Source organism: Orycteropus afer, unplaced genomic scaffold (assembly GCF_000298275.1).
Source record: "Orycteropus afer afer isolate SDZICR_OR568_19922 unplaced genomic scaffold, OryAfe1.0 scaffold00309, whole genome shotgun sequence".
Lineage (NCBI taxonomy): Eukaryota > Metazoa > Chordata > Mammalia > Tubulidentata > Orycteropodidae > Orycteropus > Orycteropus afer.
In genome coordinates this window covers 2,942,686-2,962,929 of record NW_006921896.1, presented here as the reverse complement: position 1 = coordinate 2,962,929, position 20,244 = coordinate 2,942,686, and the positions used below count along the sequence as shown (strand labels likewise).

General features: G+C 39.2%; 1 protein-coding gene across 1 annotated transcript in view; it reads right to left on the bottom strand.

The window, feature by feature from the left end:
* Positions 1-19,215, bottom strand: part of ABCG2 (ATP binding cassette subfamily G member 2 (Junior blood group)) — a 58,351-nt gene extending 39,136 nt beyond the window's left edge. Inside the window, exons 1-5 of the mRNA XM_007951698.2 lie at positions 19,022-19,215; positions 7,825-7,884; positions 6,932-7,046; positions 6,009-6,161; positions 2,511-2,668 (exon numbers count right to left, since the gene is read on the bottom strand). Of these exons, the coding sequence (XP_007949889.1) occupies positions 2,511-2,668; positions 6,009-6,161; positions 6,932-7,046; positions 7,825-7,884; positions 19,022-19,215 (680 nt within the window). The remainder of the gene's footprint in view (positions 1-2,510; positions 2,669-6,008; positions 6,162-6,931; positions 7,047-7,824; positions 7,885-19,021) is intronic.
* Positions 19,216-20,244: the final 1,029 nt, after the last annotated feature.

The following is a 20,244-nucleotide window of genomic DNA, read 5'->3' as shown; positions in this document are numbered from 1 at the left end:
CCCTGGTCTAATTCCACATCCAAAGCAGTATTAAACTACCCTTTCACAAGTTACTGCCTATGGGTAGCAGAAAAAAGCCAAAATCATCATTTTAAAACATGCTGTGAGAAGAATCCCTTCAATTTAAGCATTTTCTAAGCACTTACTATGCTTGAGAAAGGATGCTTGTGCCCCATCTAGTCAGAAACATAAAAAAAAAACATTTACAGTATTCTTTATCAGTTAACAATTCCCTAATGAACTGATTTTTTTTGTTTTGTTTTGCAATTCCCTAATGGACCAGCTACTTCATAGGAGAAAGATGTAGTAGTGTCTGTTTCCATAAAGATTTACAGAATTGGAAACCCTATGGGGCTGCTCCCCTTTGTCTTGTCAGGTCGCTGTAAGTGGAAATCAACTCAGTGGCAAAAGATTGGTTTGGTTTTGTTAATATGAGAGAATATTTATTGATTTTTGGAGTTACGCTCTGGGATACTTAGGGGTGGTGAGGCACAAGGTCAAAAAAAGACTATGTGAGGGGAGAGGGAGAAAAACGGAACAAATGTGCTAGGGGAATCTAGGTGAGGAGACATATGACCTCTTTGTACCATTCCAGTAACTTTTCTAAGTTTGAAACAACTTTTTTAAATTACTCAAAAAAAAAAAAAAAAAAAAAGGATGTTCAAAACAGAATTTTTGCAGTTTCTCCTCTAAACATGTGTTTAGCCACTGCATCAATACATCTCATTGAGGGTCTTCCTCTTTTTCAATGACACTCTACTTTACCAAGTATGATGGCCTTCTCCAGGGACTGATCCCTCCTGATAATATATCCAAAGTACATGAGATGAAGTTTTACCATCCTCATTTCTAAGGAGCCTTCTGGCTGTACTTCTTCCAAGACAGATTTGTTCATTCTTCTGGCAATCCACGGTATAGTCAACATTGTTCGCCAACACCATAATTCAAATGCATCAATTCTTCCTTATTCACTGTTCCGCTTTCACATGCATATGAGGCCATTGAAAATACCATGGCTTGAGTCAGATGCACATTAATCCTCAAAGTGATACATTTGCTTTTTAAGACATTAAAGAGGTCTTTTGCAGCAGATTGGCCAAATGCAATCCATTGTTTTATTTCTTGACTGCTGTTTCCATGGGCATTGATTGCAGATCCAAGTAAAATGATATCCTTGACAACTTTAATATTTTTTCTGTTTATCATGATGCTGCCAGGATTTTTGTTTTCTTTAGGTTGAAGTGTAATCCATACTGAAGCCTACCGTTTTTGAACTTCCTCAGTAAGTGCTTCAAGTCCTCTTCACTTTCAGCAAGCAAGGTTGTGTCATCTGCATATCACAGGTTGTTAATGAGTCTTCCTCTAGTCCTAATGTTGTGTTCTCCTTCATACAGTCCAGCTCTATGGATTATTTGTTCAGCATACAGATTGGATAAGTGTCATGAAAGGATACAACCCTAATGCACACCTTTCCTGATTTTCAACCAGCTGAACCACCACAAACAGCCTCCTTACTGGTTTCCCAGCACTCACCCTTGCCCAATTACATAGTCTCTGGCAGCATAGAGCATAAGGCATTTGACTGCTAACCAGAAGGCTGGCAGTTCAAACCCACCAGCCACTCCTCAGAAGGAAGGCTGGGCAATCTACTTTCATAGAGACACTGCCTCAAAAACAAAGGACAGGTCGTTATAAGTCAGATCCAACTCGATGCCAGTGAGTTTGTTTTTTTTGGTTTTTTTTTTTTGTACTCTGCACATCTGCCACTCCTAAAATTCTCTAAAAGCGTCCCATGTCATCCAGTGACAATAAAAGTGATAGTTCTTACAGTGGCTTACCCATTGCCATCGAGTCAATTCCAACTCATTCATGCCAGCACCATGTATAGAACTGCACTCCATGGCTTTCAATGGCTATGATCTTATGGAAATAAATCATCAGGCCTTTCTTCCAGGGTGCTGAAGGAATTCAAACCACTAACCTTTCAGTTACCAGCCAAGTGTAAATTATTTTCATTGCCCAGTGGCCTACAAGGCCTATATAAACTCTGCCCACTCAACTCCATCTTGTAGCTATCGTAAACAACCTTTATAACCTCTGGGTCACAAGGTCTAGTCTCTCTGGTCTCCCTGAAGCTCCAAACACATCATGCATGTTCTCCCTTGGGTCTCGTCTGTTCCCTGCAACTAGAATTCTCCTTTTCCAAAATTCTAGGTCTCACTCACTTGCTACATCTCAACTGTCACATCACTGAGGTCTTCCTTGACTATCCTGCTATATAAAATAGTACACCCACCCTTGCCAAAGCCAACCTTCTCTATACTCTTCAGGTTTCTGAGCAACACTTATCATTTGTTTATTACTATTTCCTTCCACCCAGAAAGAAGGGATTTGTGTGTGTGTCTCTCTTATGTTTATTGCTGAATCCTCTGCACCAAGAATAGTACCTGGTACATAGTATGTGCTCAGATATTTGGTGAATTAAAAAATAATGTTCCCATAGCATTTACCTCTTCAGGAGCAAAAGAACAGCATTTGCTGTGCTTGAGTCTAAACCTGTTGTGGGTTCATCCAGGAACAAGATGGATGGGTCAGTAATAAGTTCCATTCCAATACTAGTCCTTTTTCTTTCTCCTCCAGATACACCACGGATGAATTGTGTTCCAACCTAAAACACCAGTATCAATATCATTAACAATAACATCCACAGCTACTATTGTTTGATGTGAAACATGTGCCAGTCCTATAAGAGGCACTTTACCTCATGATTCTTATTTATTGTGAACAGCAAACAAATTTACCAAGTTGGTTTCTCTTTTATCAGACACAGAAATTGACACAGGTTAGAGCTAGTAAGTGGCTAAACCTGATATGAAGCCCATGTTTTTAATTGTTGTATATTTGCTAAAAAGTCAAGACCAAAAAACCAAACTCATTGCCATCGAGTCAGATCCGACCCATAGCAACACTCGTTGCGTTTCTGAGGCAGTATCACTACGCAAGTGCCTAACCTTTCTTCCGAGGAGTGGTAGGTGGGTTTGAACTGCCAGCCTTCTGGTTAGCAGTCAAATGCCTTAGGCACTACGTCACCAGCACTCCCTAAAAAGTCAAGAGTGTGTTTGAAATACTTAGTCAAATATTTAGTTTTACAACAGTAAGTTAGAACACTAATAGATATGACCTTGACATAGTGAAATCACAGTCTAAAAAGGGAGATAATATTATTAGTGTTCATATAATACCTCCTCCCAAAAAATACCCCAAAGTAGACTTAGAAGAAAGTGGGCTTGGCAGCAAGGAAAGCCCACTTTCTACCACACAATATCAGCCCTTAAATAACCACAACTCTCTAAAACTCACTGCCATTGAGTCAGTTCCGGCTCACAGCGACCCCTCCTTGGGTTTCTGAGGCAGTATCACTATAGAAGTAAATTGCCCAATCTTCCTTCCGAGGAGTGGCTGGTGGGTTTGAACCAGCAGCCTTCAGGTTAGCAGTCAAATGCCTTAGGCACTACAATATCAGATCTCCCAAAATAACCACAAGGCTTACAAAGTAACCTTGTCAATGTCCCACTCCAGCAGAGACTTCCTGACTCATTCTTTCAGAAAATCCAGTAGGTGGTCTTTTTAACAAATCAGTGATGTTGTGAGAGTAGGACTGTGAGGGAGGCAGGAAGACTTGGGGGAGGCAGGAGGCAGGAAACAACTCATATTAAAAGTCTTAAAAAATGTAACAAGCAAATGCAATGTATGATTGTTGATTGCATCCTATTAACACCAAGCTATAAATGACATTTGAGATATAAATTAGGAAGTGTGAATAAATGTGAGCTCAACATATATAATTTTGTTCACTTTGTTAGGTGAAAATGGTACTGTCATAATGTAGGCAAATCTTATTTTTTACAGATGTATAATAAGTATTTAGGGGTGAAATATCATGCTATAACTTTCTTTAAAATAGCTAAGAAAGATAAAGCAATTACGGGATGCAATGTTACTAACTAGAGAATCTAGGTGAATAGTATAGGTAATCATACTACGATTACATTGTGACTATAGAAATTAATCATACTGCTCTCTCTATATTTCCATTATCTTTAAAAATTTCACCAAAAGTAGATTTTTTAAATGTGCTGTTTCAGTTAACCAGATAAATCAATTCTTGAGTCTAGGCACCATGAGAGAACTCTGGTGGCGTAGTGCCTAAGGCATTTGACTGCTAACCAGAAGGGTAGCAGTTCAAGCCCATCAGCCACTCTCTGAAGGAAGACTGGGCAATCTACTTCTGAATCACTTGGAAACCCAAGGAGGGGTGGCTATGAGTCGGATTCAACTCGACGGCAGTAAGTTATTGGAGTGAAAGGCACCATGATATGTTTTCCCTGAAAATTAAAGCAAGCAGTTGCCTCAAAGCAAACTAAGACAGACAAAATCAAACACAGAAACAGCAAAAGCAAAGGAAACTCAGTAACTCAAAAAATGAAAATAAATGGTAAAAAGGATAGCCTTCCAAAAACAATTGTACCAGGTAGGTACAATCCTTAGAAGAATCAGCCATGAGAGATCAGAAGGGTAGCAGCATTGCACAGGATGAAAGCTCAGAGAGTACGAAGGCACAGGAAAGAAAAATGTAGGGGAAAGATAACCACAGGGAGGAAGTGCGAAGATGGCTGTTATATTGTGGGAATTGCAATCAATGTCACAAAACAAAATGTATATGAACTGTTGAATGGAAACTCAATTTGCTCTGTAACTTTCACCCAGATCTCTCTCTCTCTCTCTGTCTCTCTGTCTCTGTCTCTGTCTCTCTCTCTCTCACACACACACACACACACATACACACGTCTGCCCAAAAAATACAACGAAGTATACATCACATAAAAGACTGTAATATGAAGCAGTAGCCAACAGAATACTCCCATTCTTCATTACCTCCAAATAAGGAATAGCACAGGGCCATTAAACCACAGCCATCATAATCTATTAAAGCTCATTTCTACCTAGAGCTTCAAATGTCTTCTCAGCAAATCTTCCATACCTATTAATCAATTGTAAGGTTAATTTGGGAGCTCTGGTGGTATAGTGCCTAAGGCATGTGACTGCTAACCAGAAGACTGGTTCAAACCCACCAGCCACTCCTTAGAAGGAAGGTTGGACAATCTACTTCCGTAGTGATTACCTCCTCGGAAACCCAAGGAGGGGGTCGCTATGGGTTGGATTTGACTCGACGGTAGTGAGTTTGGTTTGGTTTTAAGGTTAATTTATTAATCTCTTTTCCTCTTCCTGATCCTCTACAACCAGCAGAAGCAAGAGTTATTTTTTCTCTCTTCCCCACTTTATCCCTAAAACCCAGAAGAGAGCCTGTGGTACATACCAGTCTGTAAGTAAACAAACACTGGCACAGACAGGAAGAGAGAAAGAGAGGACAATAGGGATGAAAGGATGGGAGACAAAACTGCCAAAAGAAAGGCAATAGAAAAAAAAAAAAAACTTACATGTTGCACAAATTAGAAGTAAATCTTAATTTGACTGGAATTAATATATAGTAAATGAAACATAAAATGAGAACCTTTGGTTTCTAGTAATTTATCAATTCCAAAATATACCTCAAAAGCAATGGAACAAAGTCCCTTGGAGGAAGATTAGCTAGAAGGGGGAAAAAAAAAAAAAACACAGGAAGAAAGAAAGTTAGTGTAAAGATATTGAACGAGATACAACTTAACCAGCTGGGGTGAGGGAGGATCAAGAGCTGTAATTAAATGCAAAGCACATCTTTGCTAAAGAATACTTTTACCTACCACATAACAACAACCACATAGTCATACCCTGTTTCCAGGACTCAATTAGTGTTAGATTTTTCCTGGTTAATTTATGTAACTAACAACTTTTCTCATAGCTACGGAAGCAGTCACTTTTTGCCATACACAGAAAACTTCTGAATAATTTATACCACGCAGACGCTGTCCTATTTGCAGGCCATGATACTATCACTTTTTCCACATTACCTTGGAATCTGCCACTTTCTCCAGGCCTAACTCTTGAATGATCATGTTAATCCGCTCATTCTTCTCATGGTTCTTCATTGTTGTTGGAAGCCGAAGAGCTGCTGAGAACTGTAAATTTTCTCTCACTGTCAGAGTCCCCATCACGACATCATCCTTAAGGCAAAATGGTATTTTAACAACACTGAGTCTCTTCTGAGGAGCTCTGGTGGCACAGTGATTAAAGCATTTGGCTCCTAACCAAAATGGCAGTGGTTTAAATGCATCAGCCACTCTACAGGAAGGGGCAGTCTGCTTCCATAAACATATACAGCCGTGGAAATGCTATGGGGCAGTTCTACTGTCCTATTGGGTCACTATGAGTTGGAATTGACTCAATAGCAGTAGGTTTGGTTTGGTTTGAGTCTTTTCTAGTAACTGCCTCTTCTGTGGTATACTAATTTAATCTATAAAAATAACAGACTAGTTAATAATACTTCCAATTATACAAATTACAGTAACTCCATATGCAGATGTAAAGCCTGAGGAATAATTTTCATGTCCTATCTATATATTCAAATAGAACACAGGAAATTGTGATTGCCACTAGCTAACATTTCCTGATGATTTTGTACAAGGATTTGCCAAAATGTCTTTCTAAGCTAGAGGAAGGATAGAGGTTAAAGGCAGTACATAAAAACAAAACAGTAATATCTTTTGGAAATATGATAACTAAAATGAGTATCACTGTCCTAACAAGTATCATATTCTAGATTCTCCCTGCCTTTTCATTTAACACTACTCTGAATCTTATGGGAGATTATGGTGTAAAGAAAGCTGGTTCCATGAGCATGCCATGTAATCAATCGGAAGCACACCAAACTCTGCCAAGGCACTTGTCTGTATACAAACAGAGGAAATCTAAAATGCAAACCCCTAATACTTACTTGTACCACATAACCTGAATTACATTTGAAATTGGCAGGCCGAGGTGCTCCATTTATCAAAACATGTCCAGACAATCCATGTGGATCTTTCCTTGCAGCTAAAACATCTAACAACCTATAAAAGGACACATATGCATAACTTTTTTCTTTAATTAAGGCTCCATTTCTCAGCAAATCGGTATCCAAATTCTGATTCAAGTTAGAAAATTAACAGGTCAAGAAATTCTATGGTTTATCATTTTAAATTTTCATCTTCCTTTTTTCACTAAATGCTATAACAAAGCCTAAAAACATACAAGTAAGGCACTGTAGCCTGATCCAGTGCAGATATCCAAATGAAGTTTACCCAAAGGCTCCCCTTGATGCCTGGCCTTGGTGATGCCAACATAGACAATTTGCTCTTTTATCCAAGATTCAAGTTTTCATTTAGACTTGCTACTCCATCTCCCGGGAGCTCTGGTAGCATAGTGGCTAAGGTACTTGACTGCTAACCAGAAGGCTAGAGGTTCAAACCCACCAGCCACTCCTCGGAAGGAAGGTTGGGCAATCTACCTCCGTAGTGATACTGCCTCGGAAACCCAAGGAGGGGTCGCTATGAGTCAGGGCTGACTCGACGGCACATAACAACAACAACAACAACTCCATCTCCCCACTTTTAATTTTACAACCTTCCTTATACCCCACATCAGCTCAAATTGTGGCCAACAGCTGTCAGAACATTAGTGTCATGTTCTATTAGTAAGGCTGACCTAATAAGATTACCTGGTCCTCAACACATAACCCAACCTAAGACAAATGCACAGTAAATGGTTACCAAATGCTCATGGCAAGGTGATTTTTAAAAGCATATTAACATGCCAAGAAAAAAATTTTATATTCTCTATTATACTCACGAAGATTTGCCTCCACCCGTGGGTCCTAGTATGGCATTGAGGCCAGGTCTCATGATCCCACTGTAAATTCACAAAAAGAAAAAAAAAAAAAAAACACATACTAATAGCATTTCTTTCCATTTTAAAATGTGTTCCATTACTTTAAGGTTCACACTTAATATACTTGGTAAAGGTTACTGAAATTACAGACAGAAAGCAAGCACAAACCTACTCAGAAAGATAATAACAAAAAGAATTGAGTATTGATAGAAGCCTAATATACAAAAGATGTTAATCACTAGTCAGTATCCATAAAAAAATAAAATGGCTCAGGTCCTTCTAAATCCCTTTCACCTTCCCTAAACCATCAATTTTTTTTTTTTTTTTTTTTTTTTTAAATAACACATCTAATGCACCAGCCAATCCTCAGAAGGAAGGTTGGACAATCTACTTCCGTAGTGATACCACCTCGGAAACCCAAGAAGGGGTCACTATGAGTCGGGTCTGACTCCACAGCACATAACAACAGCAGCAACAACTTTCAAGCATTCCGTGCTTCTGAAGAAGCAGCTCTCATTTCCCTTAGTACACTGTAAAGTATGTAACAGATTCTGAATAATATTTGATGATAATTAAGTCACCTCATCTGCTACCTAGTAATGTTGCACATAATTAAATAAGTCAACAGACTTCTAGAATCACCAGAAGCAGCATGCTCACTGCTCAAAGCTCATCAGGCCAAGAACAAATAAATCTTAAGTAGAAATTCAATGACTAGCCACAGGAATAAAGTACTTCAAGGGTAAAAAGAAAAGCACCACCAGTTCCTGACTCCCAAAAAATTCTTAATTCCCGAGTTTCTATATTATGGAAACAAAATCAAGTTTTAGAAATAGAGTAGTGATGGTTATACAATACTGTGAGTGGAATTAATGTCATTGCTTTAGATAATTAAAAATGGTTAAAATAGCTAATTTTAGATTACAGATATTTCAAAGTTGTTAGGGATTTCATTTTATTTGGATCCACAATCAACACCCATGGAAGCAGCAGTCAAGAAATCAAATGACATTTGCATTGGGCAAATCTGCTGCAGCAGAACTCTTTAAAATGTTCAAAAGCAAAGACCACCTTGAGGACTAAGGTGTGCCAGATCCAAGCCATGGTATTTTCAATCACCTCACATGAATGTAAGAGCTGGACAATGAATAAGGAAGACCACAGAAAAACTGATACACTTGAATTGTGGTGTTGGTAAAGAACATCAGATATATCATGGACTGGCAGAAAAGTGAACAAATCTGTCTTGGAAGATGTACAGCCAGAATTCTCCTTATAAGTGAGGCTAGCAAGACTTCATCTCACTTACTTTGTACATGTTATCAGGAGGGACCAATTCAGGGGAAAGGACATCATGCTTGGTAAGGCAGAGGATCAGTCAAAAGAGATGGCTTGACAGTGGCTGCAACAATAGGCTCAAACATAGTAGTAATTGTGAGGACAGCACAGGACAGGGAAGTGTTTTATTCTGTTATACACAGGCTCATTATGAGTCAAAACCAACTCGATGGCACCTAACAGCAATATCTTACCCACAATACATTTTTTTAAAAAATTATAAATCCAATTAGAAAAGTGAAATGTATACCCACAAAATAGGTCATTTTCTTCCTCATTAAAGTGTCAAATAAGTGGACTGGAAGATTCTCACAGCTTAGATGTGGGAGATATAACTTAGAGTAAGGAAGGTCCTTCAAGGATGTATGGATAAGGTGGAAGGAAAAAGCATATTTCAAACACACCAAGATACTGAGAGCCATTGTGGCTATTAGGTGCCCTGATCCAGTGACCTATGTGTAAACTGAAACATTGCCAGGTCCTTCACCTTCTTCCTCATCTCTGATATGTTTGAACCCATTGTTGGGCTATTGTGTCACCCATCCCACTGAGGGTTTCCTTTGCCTTCACAGACCCTCTACCAAACAGGAAATCCTTTTCTAGGGGTTGTTCTTTCCTGATGACATGTCCAAAGTAAGTATGACAGAGGTTCACCATCCCTGCTTCTAAGAAGCCTTCTGGTTTTATTTATTGAGAGTAGGAAGTTACAAAAAAACTAAGGAAGTGTTGACTGTGCAGAGACCAAATAGGAAGGCAAACAGATTGAATTCAATGCTGAATGTTAATGGGTGGAATGGTAAATAAAATGGACCAGAGAAAGGAGAATTGAGGGTAGGGCCAATGAAATTACCCAGGCATGATGAAATAGGGGACTGATTTAATATTTTCAAAATGCTGGTGTCTAATTCCAAGCCCTCTTTGGAACTGGTAGGTAGGTAGGAGTTCAGAGAAAACAGTATCTGTTCCAATAAAAAGTCCACAGTAGAAGGCTATTTCATTCCCAGATACTATCTGTCACTATTCTATGATTATATAATTGTCTAAGGGAGCTCTGGTGGCATAGTGCCTAAAGCATTTGACTGCTAACCAGAAGGCTGGCGGTTCAAATCCACCAGCCACTCCTCAGAAGGAAGATGGGGCAATCTACTTCCGTAGTGATACTGCCTCGGAAACCCAAGGAAGGGTCGCTATGAGTCAGATCTGACTCGACGGTACATAACAACAACAACAACAAGTGAAATATAAACTTCACAATGCAACTATCCCACAGTGCTTAAGTCCAGGAGAACCTCAGCATCTACTGACTGGTGTACTTGAAAAAGCCACCACTAGACTAAGTTTAACCTTTACAAATGACACAAAAATCAAATAGACCCTTCTGTTAGGAACACATTTGTTGTGCTGTTACAACTGAAAAAGGCTAACTGGATATTGCGGTGTAATGTAACTTTCACTTAGCTCATTACCTGAAGTCCTCTCACTGAAACACACGACAAATACCATGAGCTAGGTAAACTGGGAACAAATTGTACAATAGAAAAATCTCTTATTCTTTCAATGACCTCAATGACCTTTTCCTCCAGATATAAAAAGAATGTTGATGATGCAGTAAACTTTCAAGGTACATTTATCTATAGCTATTGATGAATCTTCTTTATCAATACCTAACTGTCTTTAATCTGACCAGAAATAAGCTTGTCATTCACTAAGGTTTCCTTATCAGAAAACTCTTCCAGGATTTAAAAATACATACTAAAATAATGACCAAGCAATCCTATGTGATTAACCTAAAACTGAATGTGAGCACTTCAAGACAAAGATTTTTACAAGTCCCTGAGTTGGGCTTACTTTGCCACCTAAACCCTGTTGTGGTTGTCAGGTGCTGTCTGGCTGGCTCCAACTCACAGCAACCCTGTGTACAGCAGAACAAAACACTGCTCAGTCCTGTACCATCCTCATCATCACTGCTACATTTAAGCCCCTTGTCGTAGCCACTGTGTCAATCTCTTTTGTTCAGGGTCTCTCCTTTTTTTGCCGACCCTCTACCTTACCAAGCATGGTATACTTCTTCAGGGAATGGTCAAAACAACCAAAGTAGGTGAAACAAAGTCTGAGCAGTCTTGCTTCCAAGGAGCATTCTGGCTGCACTTTTTCTAAGACAGTTTATTCGTTCTTCTGGCAGTCCATGTTATTTTCAGTATTCTTCACCAGCACCTTATTTCAAAAGCATCATCAACTCTTCTTTGGTTTTCTTATTCATTGTCTCTAGCTTTCACATGCATACAAGGCAATTGAAAATATCATGGCTTGGGTTAGGCTCACCTTATTCTTCAAAGTGACATCTTTGCTTCTTAACACTTTAAAACAGTATTTTGCAGTAGATTTGCCCACTGCAATCCCACTGCAATATGTGGTCTGATTTCTCGACTGCTGCTTTCATGAGTGTTGATTATGAATCCAAGTAAAATGAAATTTCTAACAACTTCAATCTTTTCTCCATTTATTACAATGTTGCTTATCGGTAGAGTTGTGTTTCTGTTTTCTTTACCTTGAGGTGTAATCCAAAGTATAATGAAAGGATATAACCCTAATGTGCACCTCTCATGATTTTAAACCATGCAGTATATCTGTTTTGTTTGAATAACTGTCTCTTGGTCTACGTATAGGGTCTGCCTGAGCATCATTAAGTGTTCTGAAATTTCCATTCTTTGCAATGTTATCCATAATTTGTTATGATCCACACAAATGCCTTTGCATAGTTAAAAAGCACAAGTAAACATCTTCCTGATATTCTCTGCTTTCACCCATGAACTATAGTGAACAGAAGCAATGTTATCCCTTGTTCCAACATCCTCTTGTAGGATATGGGATAGAGCTGAGAACCAAACTGAAAAAGTACAAAGTTCTAGCTCTCAAGAGATTTACATTCTAGTACCTTTGGCTGGCCCCTGGATTCATAAACAGAATTTTATTGGAACACAGTCATGGTCATTCTATTACTATCATCAGTGGCTTCTCTAATGCTACAACAGCAAAATTCAACAGTTGCAACAGACATCAAAGTCTGTAATGATCTGTTCTGATCTATGGTCTGCAATGCTTTGTTTCTCCACCTTACCCTTCTACCATACCCCCAAACCCATTCCCCACCCTGATTTACTGCTTTATAGCATATGCATAGCTCAATAAGCTGTAAACATTGCCAAAAAGTATTGTGTCATATTTTTTTTTATTACCTTACTCACAGTGTGCAGTAAAGAGGTCTATGCTAGGTAGGCCACTGAATATATGGTGCAGACCACTGACATGAAACTAAGCTAAAGGATTCAGGATTCATGTCAGATCAATTACATTTCCGTGGATAAAAGTCAATTCCTTGGTCTTGTTTTGTTTATGAACAATGGTGATTAATGTCATTCGCACTGCTTGGAGCATCATACCACCCTTCCCCTGCACCCATACACTTGACTTTTTCTATCCTTTTATCCCTAGCCCTCTTATTTAAGGTTAGAGACTTCCCCAGTATCTTCTAATCACACTATCATACTAGAACACAGTGAGTACTCTATTTATGCGAATCTCCCATTAGATAGTAAGGTTTCTGAGAACAGAAAATGTATCTGTCACTAGCCAGACACAGTCTTACACAATGACAGGCACCTAGTAGGCATTCAAAATTGGTTGAATAAATCTCTGCTTTTTTTTTTTTGTTTTGTTTTTATAAATGGGAATTACTTGTAGAGAAGCAAAAAAAAATATATATATATTTTTTTTCAATAAATAACAAATCCAAGAAGTAGGAAAAAGTTGCTGCTCCTGTAACAACTTACAGCCTTGGGAATCTTATGGGGCAATTCTATATCCCATAGGGTCGTTATGAATCGACTTGACAGCAATGGGATTGGGTTGTTTTTTGGGGGGGCCTGGAAATAAAGCTTTGTTACATTCCCTATTTGCTATTTCATATTCAAATGATACATCAAGAATTTCTATTAGTTTCTTACTTCTCAGTACAAAGTACTAGTTTCTTCCCCTTCTCAGTACAAAGGTGGAGGCATAGCACTAGCCAACACCCAAGAACACAGCAGGCAAAGGGGAGTGAGAGAAGGAGACAGCTAGAGGTTGGGAGATTACTTAAAAAAATTAAATAATTGAGTAAATAAGTAAATATATTAAGGATAATGAAAGTGAGGCTTCTCAATTTTTAAGGAGATATTTACAAACATAGAAAGGTGGAAAGAACTGAGGAATTTTGTTGGAATTGAAGGTATTGATGAGAACTACTCATAGATAGATGGAATTATATGCATCCATACATGTGTGTACATATGTAAACATCATCACCATTCAGTTCATTCTGACTCATATAGATCCTATAGGACAGAGCAGAACTGTCCCATAGGGTTTCCAAGGCTGTAATCTTTAATAGAAGCAAACTGCCACATCTTTTTCTGTGAAGCCACTGGTGGGTTCAAACCACCAACCTTTCATGAGCACTTTAACTACTGCTCCAGCATATACATACATATATTCCCTAAGTCTGTCTACAGAGAAGACCTAGAAGCAGTGACATCCCAAAATCAATGACCATTCTGAACACCCAATTCTTGGTTTGTAAATATCATGCTTCACTAAAAGGAATGGAATAATTTCAGGCCGGAGGCAGGGTCAGTACACAAGGAGTCAGGGACTTCTTGCTCTTCCAAGGACCTGCTCAAAGAATGAGGGGACAGGTCAAAAGGACATAGAGTTTAAACATTTAAGGAAAAAAAAAAGCAGAACTCATCTTAAAAGAGGTCAAACTTGGTCAATATGGGAACAATGTAAGAATAGTAATCCATTAATTGAATAAAATGCAAACCTAAGAGTCCATACTGACATAAATAAATGAAGAATTGATGAACTAAGTTTTTTTCCTTTTAGTAAAATACAAACTAATACATATAAAAGGGATAGAGAGAGAAAATTAGCACTTGGCAACTATTCTGGCTACCTAGTACCACTCTGACAAGAATATACCACAAATGGGATGGCCTTAACAAACAGGAGTTTATTCTCTCACAGTTTGGAGGCTTTAAGTCCAAGTTGAAAGTGCCTGGCTCTAGAGGCTGGGTGAAAGCCCCTCAGCCTTGGACTTCAGCTCTGCCTCCTGCTCCTAGCCCACTGAAGCTGGGGGCTTTTCTTCACTCAGACAGCTGCTGGCTGCTGAGACTGACAAGCCCAAGGTTGGCAAGTAAAAAGGCACAGTCCCAATGTCACCAACCACATGGCAGGCCATTAATTCAAGTCCATTGAAAGTCCCAAGGTCGGCAGAGCATGGCAGGCTGCTGAACAATGACACAGCTACATGCAGGGTTCAAGCATGCCATAAGCTAGAGACTGTTCCCCAAGGCTTCTCTTTATGTACAGGAAGCAGACCACATCCTTAAGGCAGCTACTCAGCCACTCACAGTAGATTCCACCATGGAGTTGATTACCAGTTTCATCATGGTGAAAACTACATGCAGATGCCCAGTCACTCAACCAGCCCCAGCCAAAGTTGACACACAAACTTAACTACCACAACAACTATCATAATTATGGCTGATTCAGTGAGGAACAAGGTTTAGTAATAATTTCAGAGTATCCTCCTTGACCATGCAAATTAATAACAAAGTGGAGCATGGTGACATGTCAATAGAGAAACCTGGCAGACAGCAACATGATTGAGTGATCAAAGGTAACATTATCCATAGTGGGTCAGGAAAATAGTAGATCTGATGAAACTGAAAAGACTTGATATGGTGGTGGTCAACTCAAGGAGCATGACTGCTTACCAGCCCCTCAGGATCCACCACTGCATTCTTGCAGAGATTATACTTCCCCTGGCTACTCTCAGACAATGACTGTGCTCAACTACTAACTGCTAGGTTCACAGTTTGAACCCACATAGCGACCCCTCCTTGGGTTTCTAAGGCGGTATCGCTATGGAAGTAGATTGCCCAATCTTTCTTCTGAGGAGTGACTGGTGGGTTTGAACCGCCAGCCTTCTGGTTAGCAGTCAAATTATGCCACCAGAGCTCCTAGTTAGGGATTAGCTGGGTGAAACAGTTGAGTAAAGAGGTGATGTTCCTGTAAGGTTAAAGTTTGAAATTAGTTCAAAGTAAATTATTAATTAAAAATTTCCCTAAATAGCAAAATAAAATTCCCTGAAGATTATAGAAGATTCACATACCTCATGGAATGGAAGATTTTGTTCTATAGATTTTCAGCACTGTGAGGGAAAACTCAAATGCTGTGTATAGAGACAAAGTAAGCCAAAGCGAGAGTTTTCTCAGAAGGTAGGAAAATAAGCTGTTTTATCTTCTTCCCTCCGCAAAGAACATGAGGTGATAGTTACTTTGTTTCAGAAGTGAGACTACAAAATATTCAAGGAACAAAATAAAACAAGAATCATCAGATTTCTGGGAATACGGTTACTCTTCTGAATGATGGCTATCAAGCAAAAGTCAAAAATAAAAGAGGGTAACCCTTTCCCTCATCCCAGAAATTCTATTTAGTTGAAACACTATGGTATATTAGGAGCTCTGGTAGCTAGTGCCTACGGCACTTGACTGCTAACCAGAAGGCTGGCAGTTCAAACCCACCAGCCACTCCTTGAAAGGAAGATAGGGCAATCTACTTCTGTAGTGATACTGCCTCGGAAACCCAAGGAGGGGTCGCTATGAGTCAGGTCCAACTCAATGGCACATAACAACAATAACTATGGTATATGACCTTTCTCATGCATATTTCAAGCATAAATGTGAGTACGCAAGCACACCAACATTTGGTGTTCCTTTAACTGTTAAGCATGTAAAAGATTTGCTAAATTTGACTTTTCATGAGCCCAGGAACACACCAAAGGAATAACTCATCTACTGCTAAAATGAATACCATCTAACCATAAAAATGCTCTCAAGCCTTGAGCAGATGACATTTGTAAAACCTAACCACGGTAAATGCAGCCTTTCACATTTTAAATCGAATCAACCCACACATATTCAAACCAGTTGTTGCCTTCTGCCTTTCAGCACCAAATCTGAAGTGACCATCGTTTTCTTGGACTTCACAAAAAACCTAGCTTTTCAAAAAGGTCACTTAATTCTATGAAGGCCTGCAGCAAAAGATAAAAGCTTTGCATTCACCATTCTTCCCATCTAATACAGGAAAGCTACAGGGGAGTAGCACTGACAGCAAGTATTGCTGCCTAGACAAAGATCTCACTCTGCTGCCTAGACAAAGATCTCACTCTGCATAGTTCCTGGACTCACCTCAACCCAATCAAGCCTCAGATCTTGTCTCCCTCACTCATATCCAAAAAGTAATCTTCCCCTACCTTGTCACTGTCTGGCCCTTGGAAGGAGTACATTACCATTAACAGAAAAGCCCACAGTCTTATACAAAGCAGCAAGAAAACGTAAGAAACATTTGATTTAGTACAAGTTTATAGCCACATGTGGTTAAAGAGCTCTTTTATAAATTACTCCTCCAGCTGTGGAGAGCCAGCAAAAGTTGTTCAATTCTCTAGAAATCAGAAAAACTTCAACAACATAATAGCTCTCATCTGTGAAAGAACAGAAATACCTGGTATCTAGTAGGTCCCATATAAATAAATGCTCATTTTCCTTCCCACTCTACTACTAATGCCATAATACCACACTCAGTAAGTTGCTGAACGTACATAATGAAAGGCAGCTACTAAGTGCTTATTAATATGATTAAATGTATTGACGTGGATCCTAAATTTTCTTATCACTTTGGATTCATAACAACACAACTTAAGCTAAACTATAATTGTCTTATATTTAAATACTTTCTGCATCTCTGTATCATAGGAAAAAAAGCACTAAGTTGTTGTGAGTTACAAGTTTTATAAACAAGTCTGTTTGAAAACTAAGGGTTTTTCACAATATATTGTCATTTCAACCTCCTGACTCTTGTTTCTAGATAGGACATAAAATGTATGATATCTAAAAGTATCTGGCTCATGCAAGTAGCCATCTAGAAGCAACAATGGGTCTTTCCTCATCCAGAGCAAAGAACGAAGAAAACCAAAGACACATGGAAATAATTATTCCCAGGGACTAGTAGACCATGTGAGCCTCAGCCTTTATGACCACAAGATCAAAAGATCTAGATGGTGCTCAGCTACCACTGTCAACCACTTGGAGGATGATTGGTGCAGAGATCCTGGATACAGTAGAAGGACAAGGTAAAACAAAACTCAAAGTCATTTTTTAAAAAAAATACCAGGTTTGCTGGTCTGAGAGCGCCTGGTGAGACCCCTGAGATTGTGGTCCCTAGTTACCCTTCAGGTCTCCAACTGAACTCACTCCTGTGGCTTCCAGCCAAATAACAGACAGGCATATGGGGTGAACATTTACATTAGGTAGATACACTCCTTGGAGCAATCAATTGGGGAAGAACAGAAGGGCTGTGTTTGCACAGGGAGATACCTTGGGTGGGGCAGAAGTGCATGGGAAGGAAAGGCACAAAGAAGAGGTAACTACCAGAGGAAGGGGGAAGAGAGCTGTTACATTGTAGGGAATTGCAGTCAATGTCATGAAACAAAATGAGTATGAACTGCTATGTGGAAAATGAATTTGCTCTGTAAACTTTCACCCAAATCACAACAAAAATTTAAAAAAAAAGCACAAAGGTATCTGGCCCATAAGGTATACTAGCTGTTCTTCTATTTCACAAATTAGAAAAGTTGAGGCTCAGGTAGTACAATTATATCCCCATAATCAGAAATCAGTAAATAATACAGCCAAGTCTCTTTGTACTAAAACACAAAGTTTACCCAAGAAAAACAAAATGACACATTAATTGTTCAGGTACAACTACATTAAAAAGTTAAACATATATTAAAACTTGAGGAGGGGCAGCCAGGTTCCAACAATTAGTCTCTATTTGCTTGGAGGACCAGAGAAAGGAGGGTCAGGAATCAGTAGTGGAAATGAAATATGTGTCCAATTACCTCCATGAACAACTGCCTCCTTTGCCATGAGACTCTAAGAACTGGATAGTACCCAGCTACCATTACCAAGGAGTCTATCAAAAGAAGGAAAATGAGGAATAAAATTTCAAACTTACATGGAGTTCAGACTTTCTGGACCCACTGAGGCCAGATGACCCCTTAGAACTATTGCCAAAGGAAATTTTCAAACCCTGAACTGAACCTATCCCCTGAAGTTGGCTTTGAACTAAAAAATAAGTTTAGCCTAATGAGAAAAATTGTCTACATTATGAATTAGTACTCTTCTAAATAATTATCGATATGTGATCACACTGACAAATAGTAACTCAAAAGGACAGATGAGAAACTTAGTGGGGTAGTAAGTTTCTGTTAATGATGGTGAAATAGTTTGGAAAAGGTTGGTAATAGGTTGGAGAAAGGTGGCACAACTTGAAAAATGTTAACCAATGCCACTGAATTGTACATATAGAAAGTGTTTTCACCACATACACACACACACACAAAACAAACAGGTTAAACATACATTTTTCACATGATTCAAACACTTCATTCCTACTTTAGCCAAAAGAAATAAAAGCATGTACTCTTGTGCATAAAAACTTGTCACAAATATTCATAGTGGCTTTATTTGTAATAGGCAAAACCTGTGAAATTATCAATGTTGTTGTTGTTGTTATGTACCGTCGAGTCGGACTCGACTCATAACAACCCCTCCTTGGGTTTCTGAGGCGGTATCACTACGGAAGTAGATTGCCCAACATTCCTTCCGAGGAGTAGCTGGTGGGTAGAGCTGTTTTAAAAGAAAGTTTGAAAACATACTTGATATCCTTTAATATTTCTTTCTCAACTGTTTTTCCACAAGGTAAAAAACCACTCTTCACTTTCACTTGGTAGCAAATGTTATGAAAACTTAACACAGCTCCTTCAGTATGTGTCTTTAGGTCACTGGAAGTTGTCCCAGGTGAGCCATTGGTGTTTTGTGACATTGGAATAAAAACATCATTGGAAGACATCTAGGGAGCAACTGCCTTTCTGTAGGAAATAAAAAAAAAAGCAACAGTAAGTTGATAGTCCAGATAATAATACTATAAACACTGCATAGCAATACATTTAAAACAAGTCCATTTTAAACTGCATTGCAATGAATAATTCCATTTCCAATGAACCACCCATATCACTGTGACTAAAATGGTCTTAGAACATATATAGAGATGCAGGTTATTTTGAGTAAATGAACTCCAATTAAGGAGCTTTGATGCTATAGTGGCTAAGGCATTTGGCTGCTACCCAAAAGGTCAGTGGGTTGAACCCACAAAACACTCTATGGAAGAAGGATGAGGAGTCTGCTTCCTTAAAGAATTATAGGCTTGGAGTTCAGGTAAGATGGCAGAATAGTCAGAAAGACTACACAGACCCTCTTCAACAAAGAAAAGGGGAAGCAATTAACACAGACACAAAAGATAAACCTGGACCCCTGAGCCTTGAAGGGAAGGATATATAAGTGGACTAAATCCTAACTAGCAGAAGAATGTGCATGAAAATACCAAAAAAGGACACATATGGAGCTGCGGTCTGGGAACGATCCTGAGCAATCCTGATGGCACAGAAGCTTGGAGATTGTCGAGTGGTGGAAGGACCTAAGAATTAACCTAAAAATCAGCCCTGCTAGCCAGGGACTGCACGTAGGACTGCTCTGGTGGCTGGGGAAATAAAAGGCGAAGCAGCAGCAAAGAGGAAGGGGGGCTGAACTGTGGACTTTTGCCTGTCCAGAGGGTGCAGCCATTTTGAATGTTTACAAGCAGCTTGACCATTTTGGATATTTAAGGAGACAGTGTTCTCCCAGATTCCAGGGGCTTAAGAACAGGTTCTGCTTGCCAGTAACCCCAAGGACACTCCAGACCTAGATGACTGAAAAGGTACAACATTGCCCTTGTTACTCTTATACGCTCACCCACTTGGTGAAGAGAGGTGCAGCCATCCCCACCTCCAACCCAGCTTCTGGACCCACAGGAACTCCATCCCAGTCTGTGTACTCGGAAAGA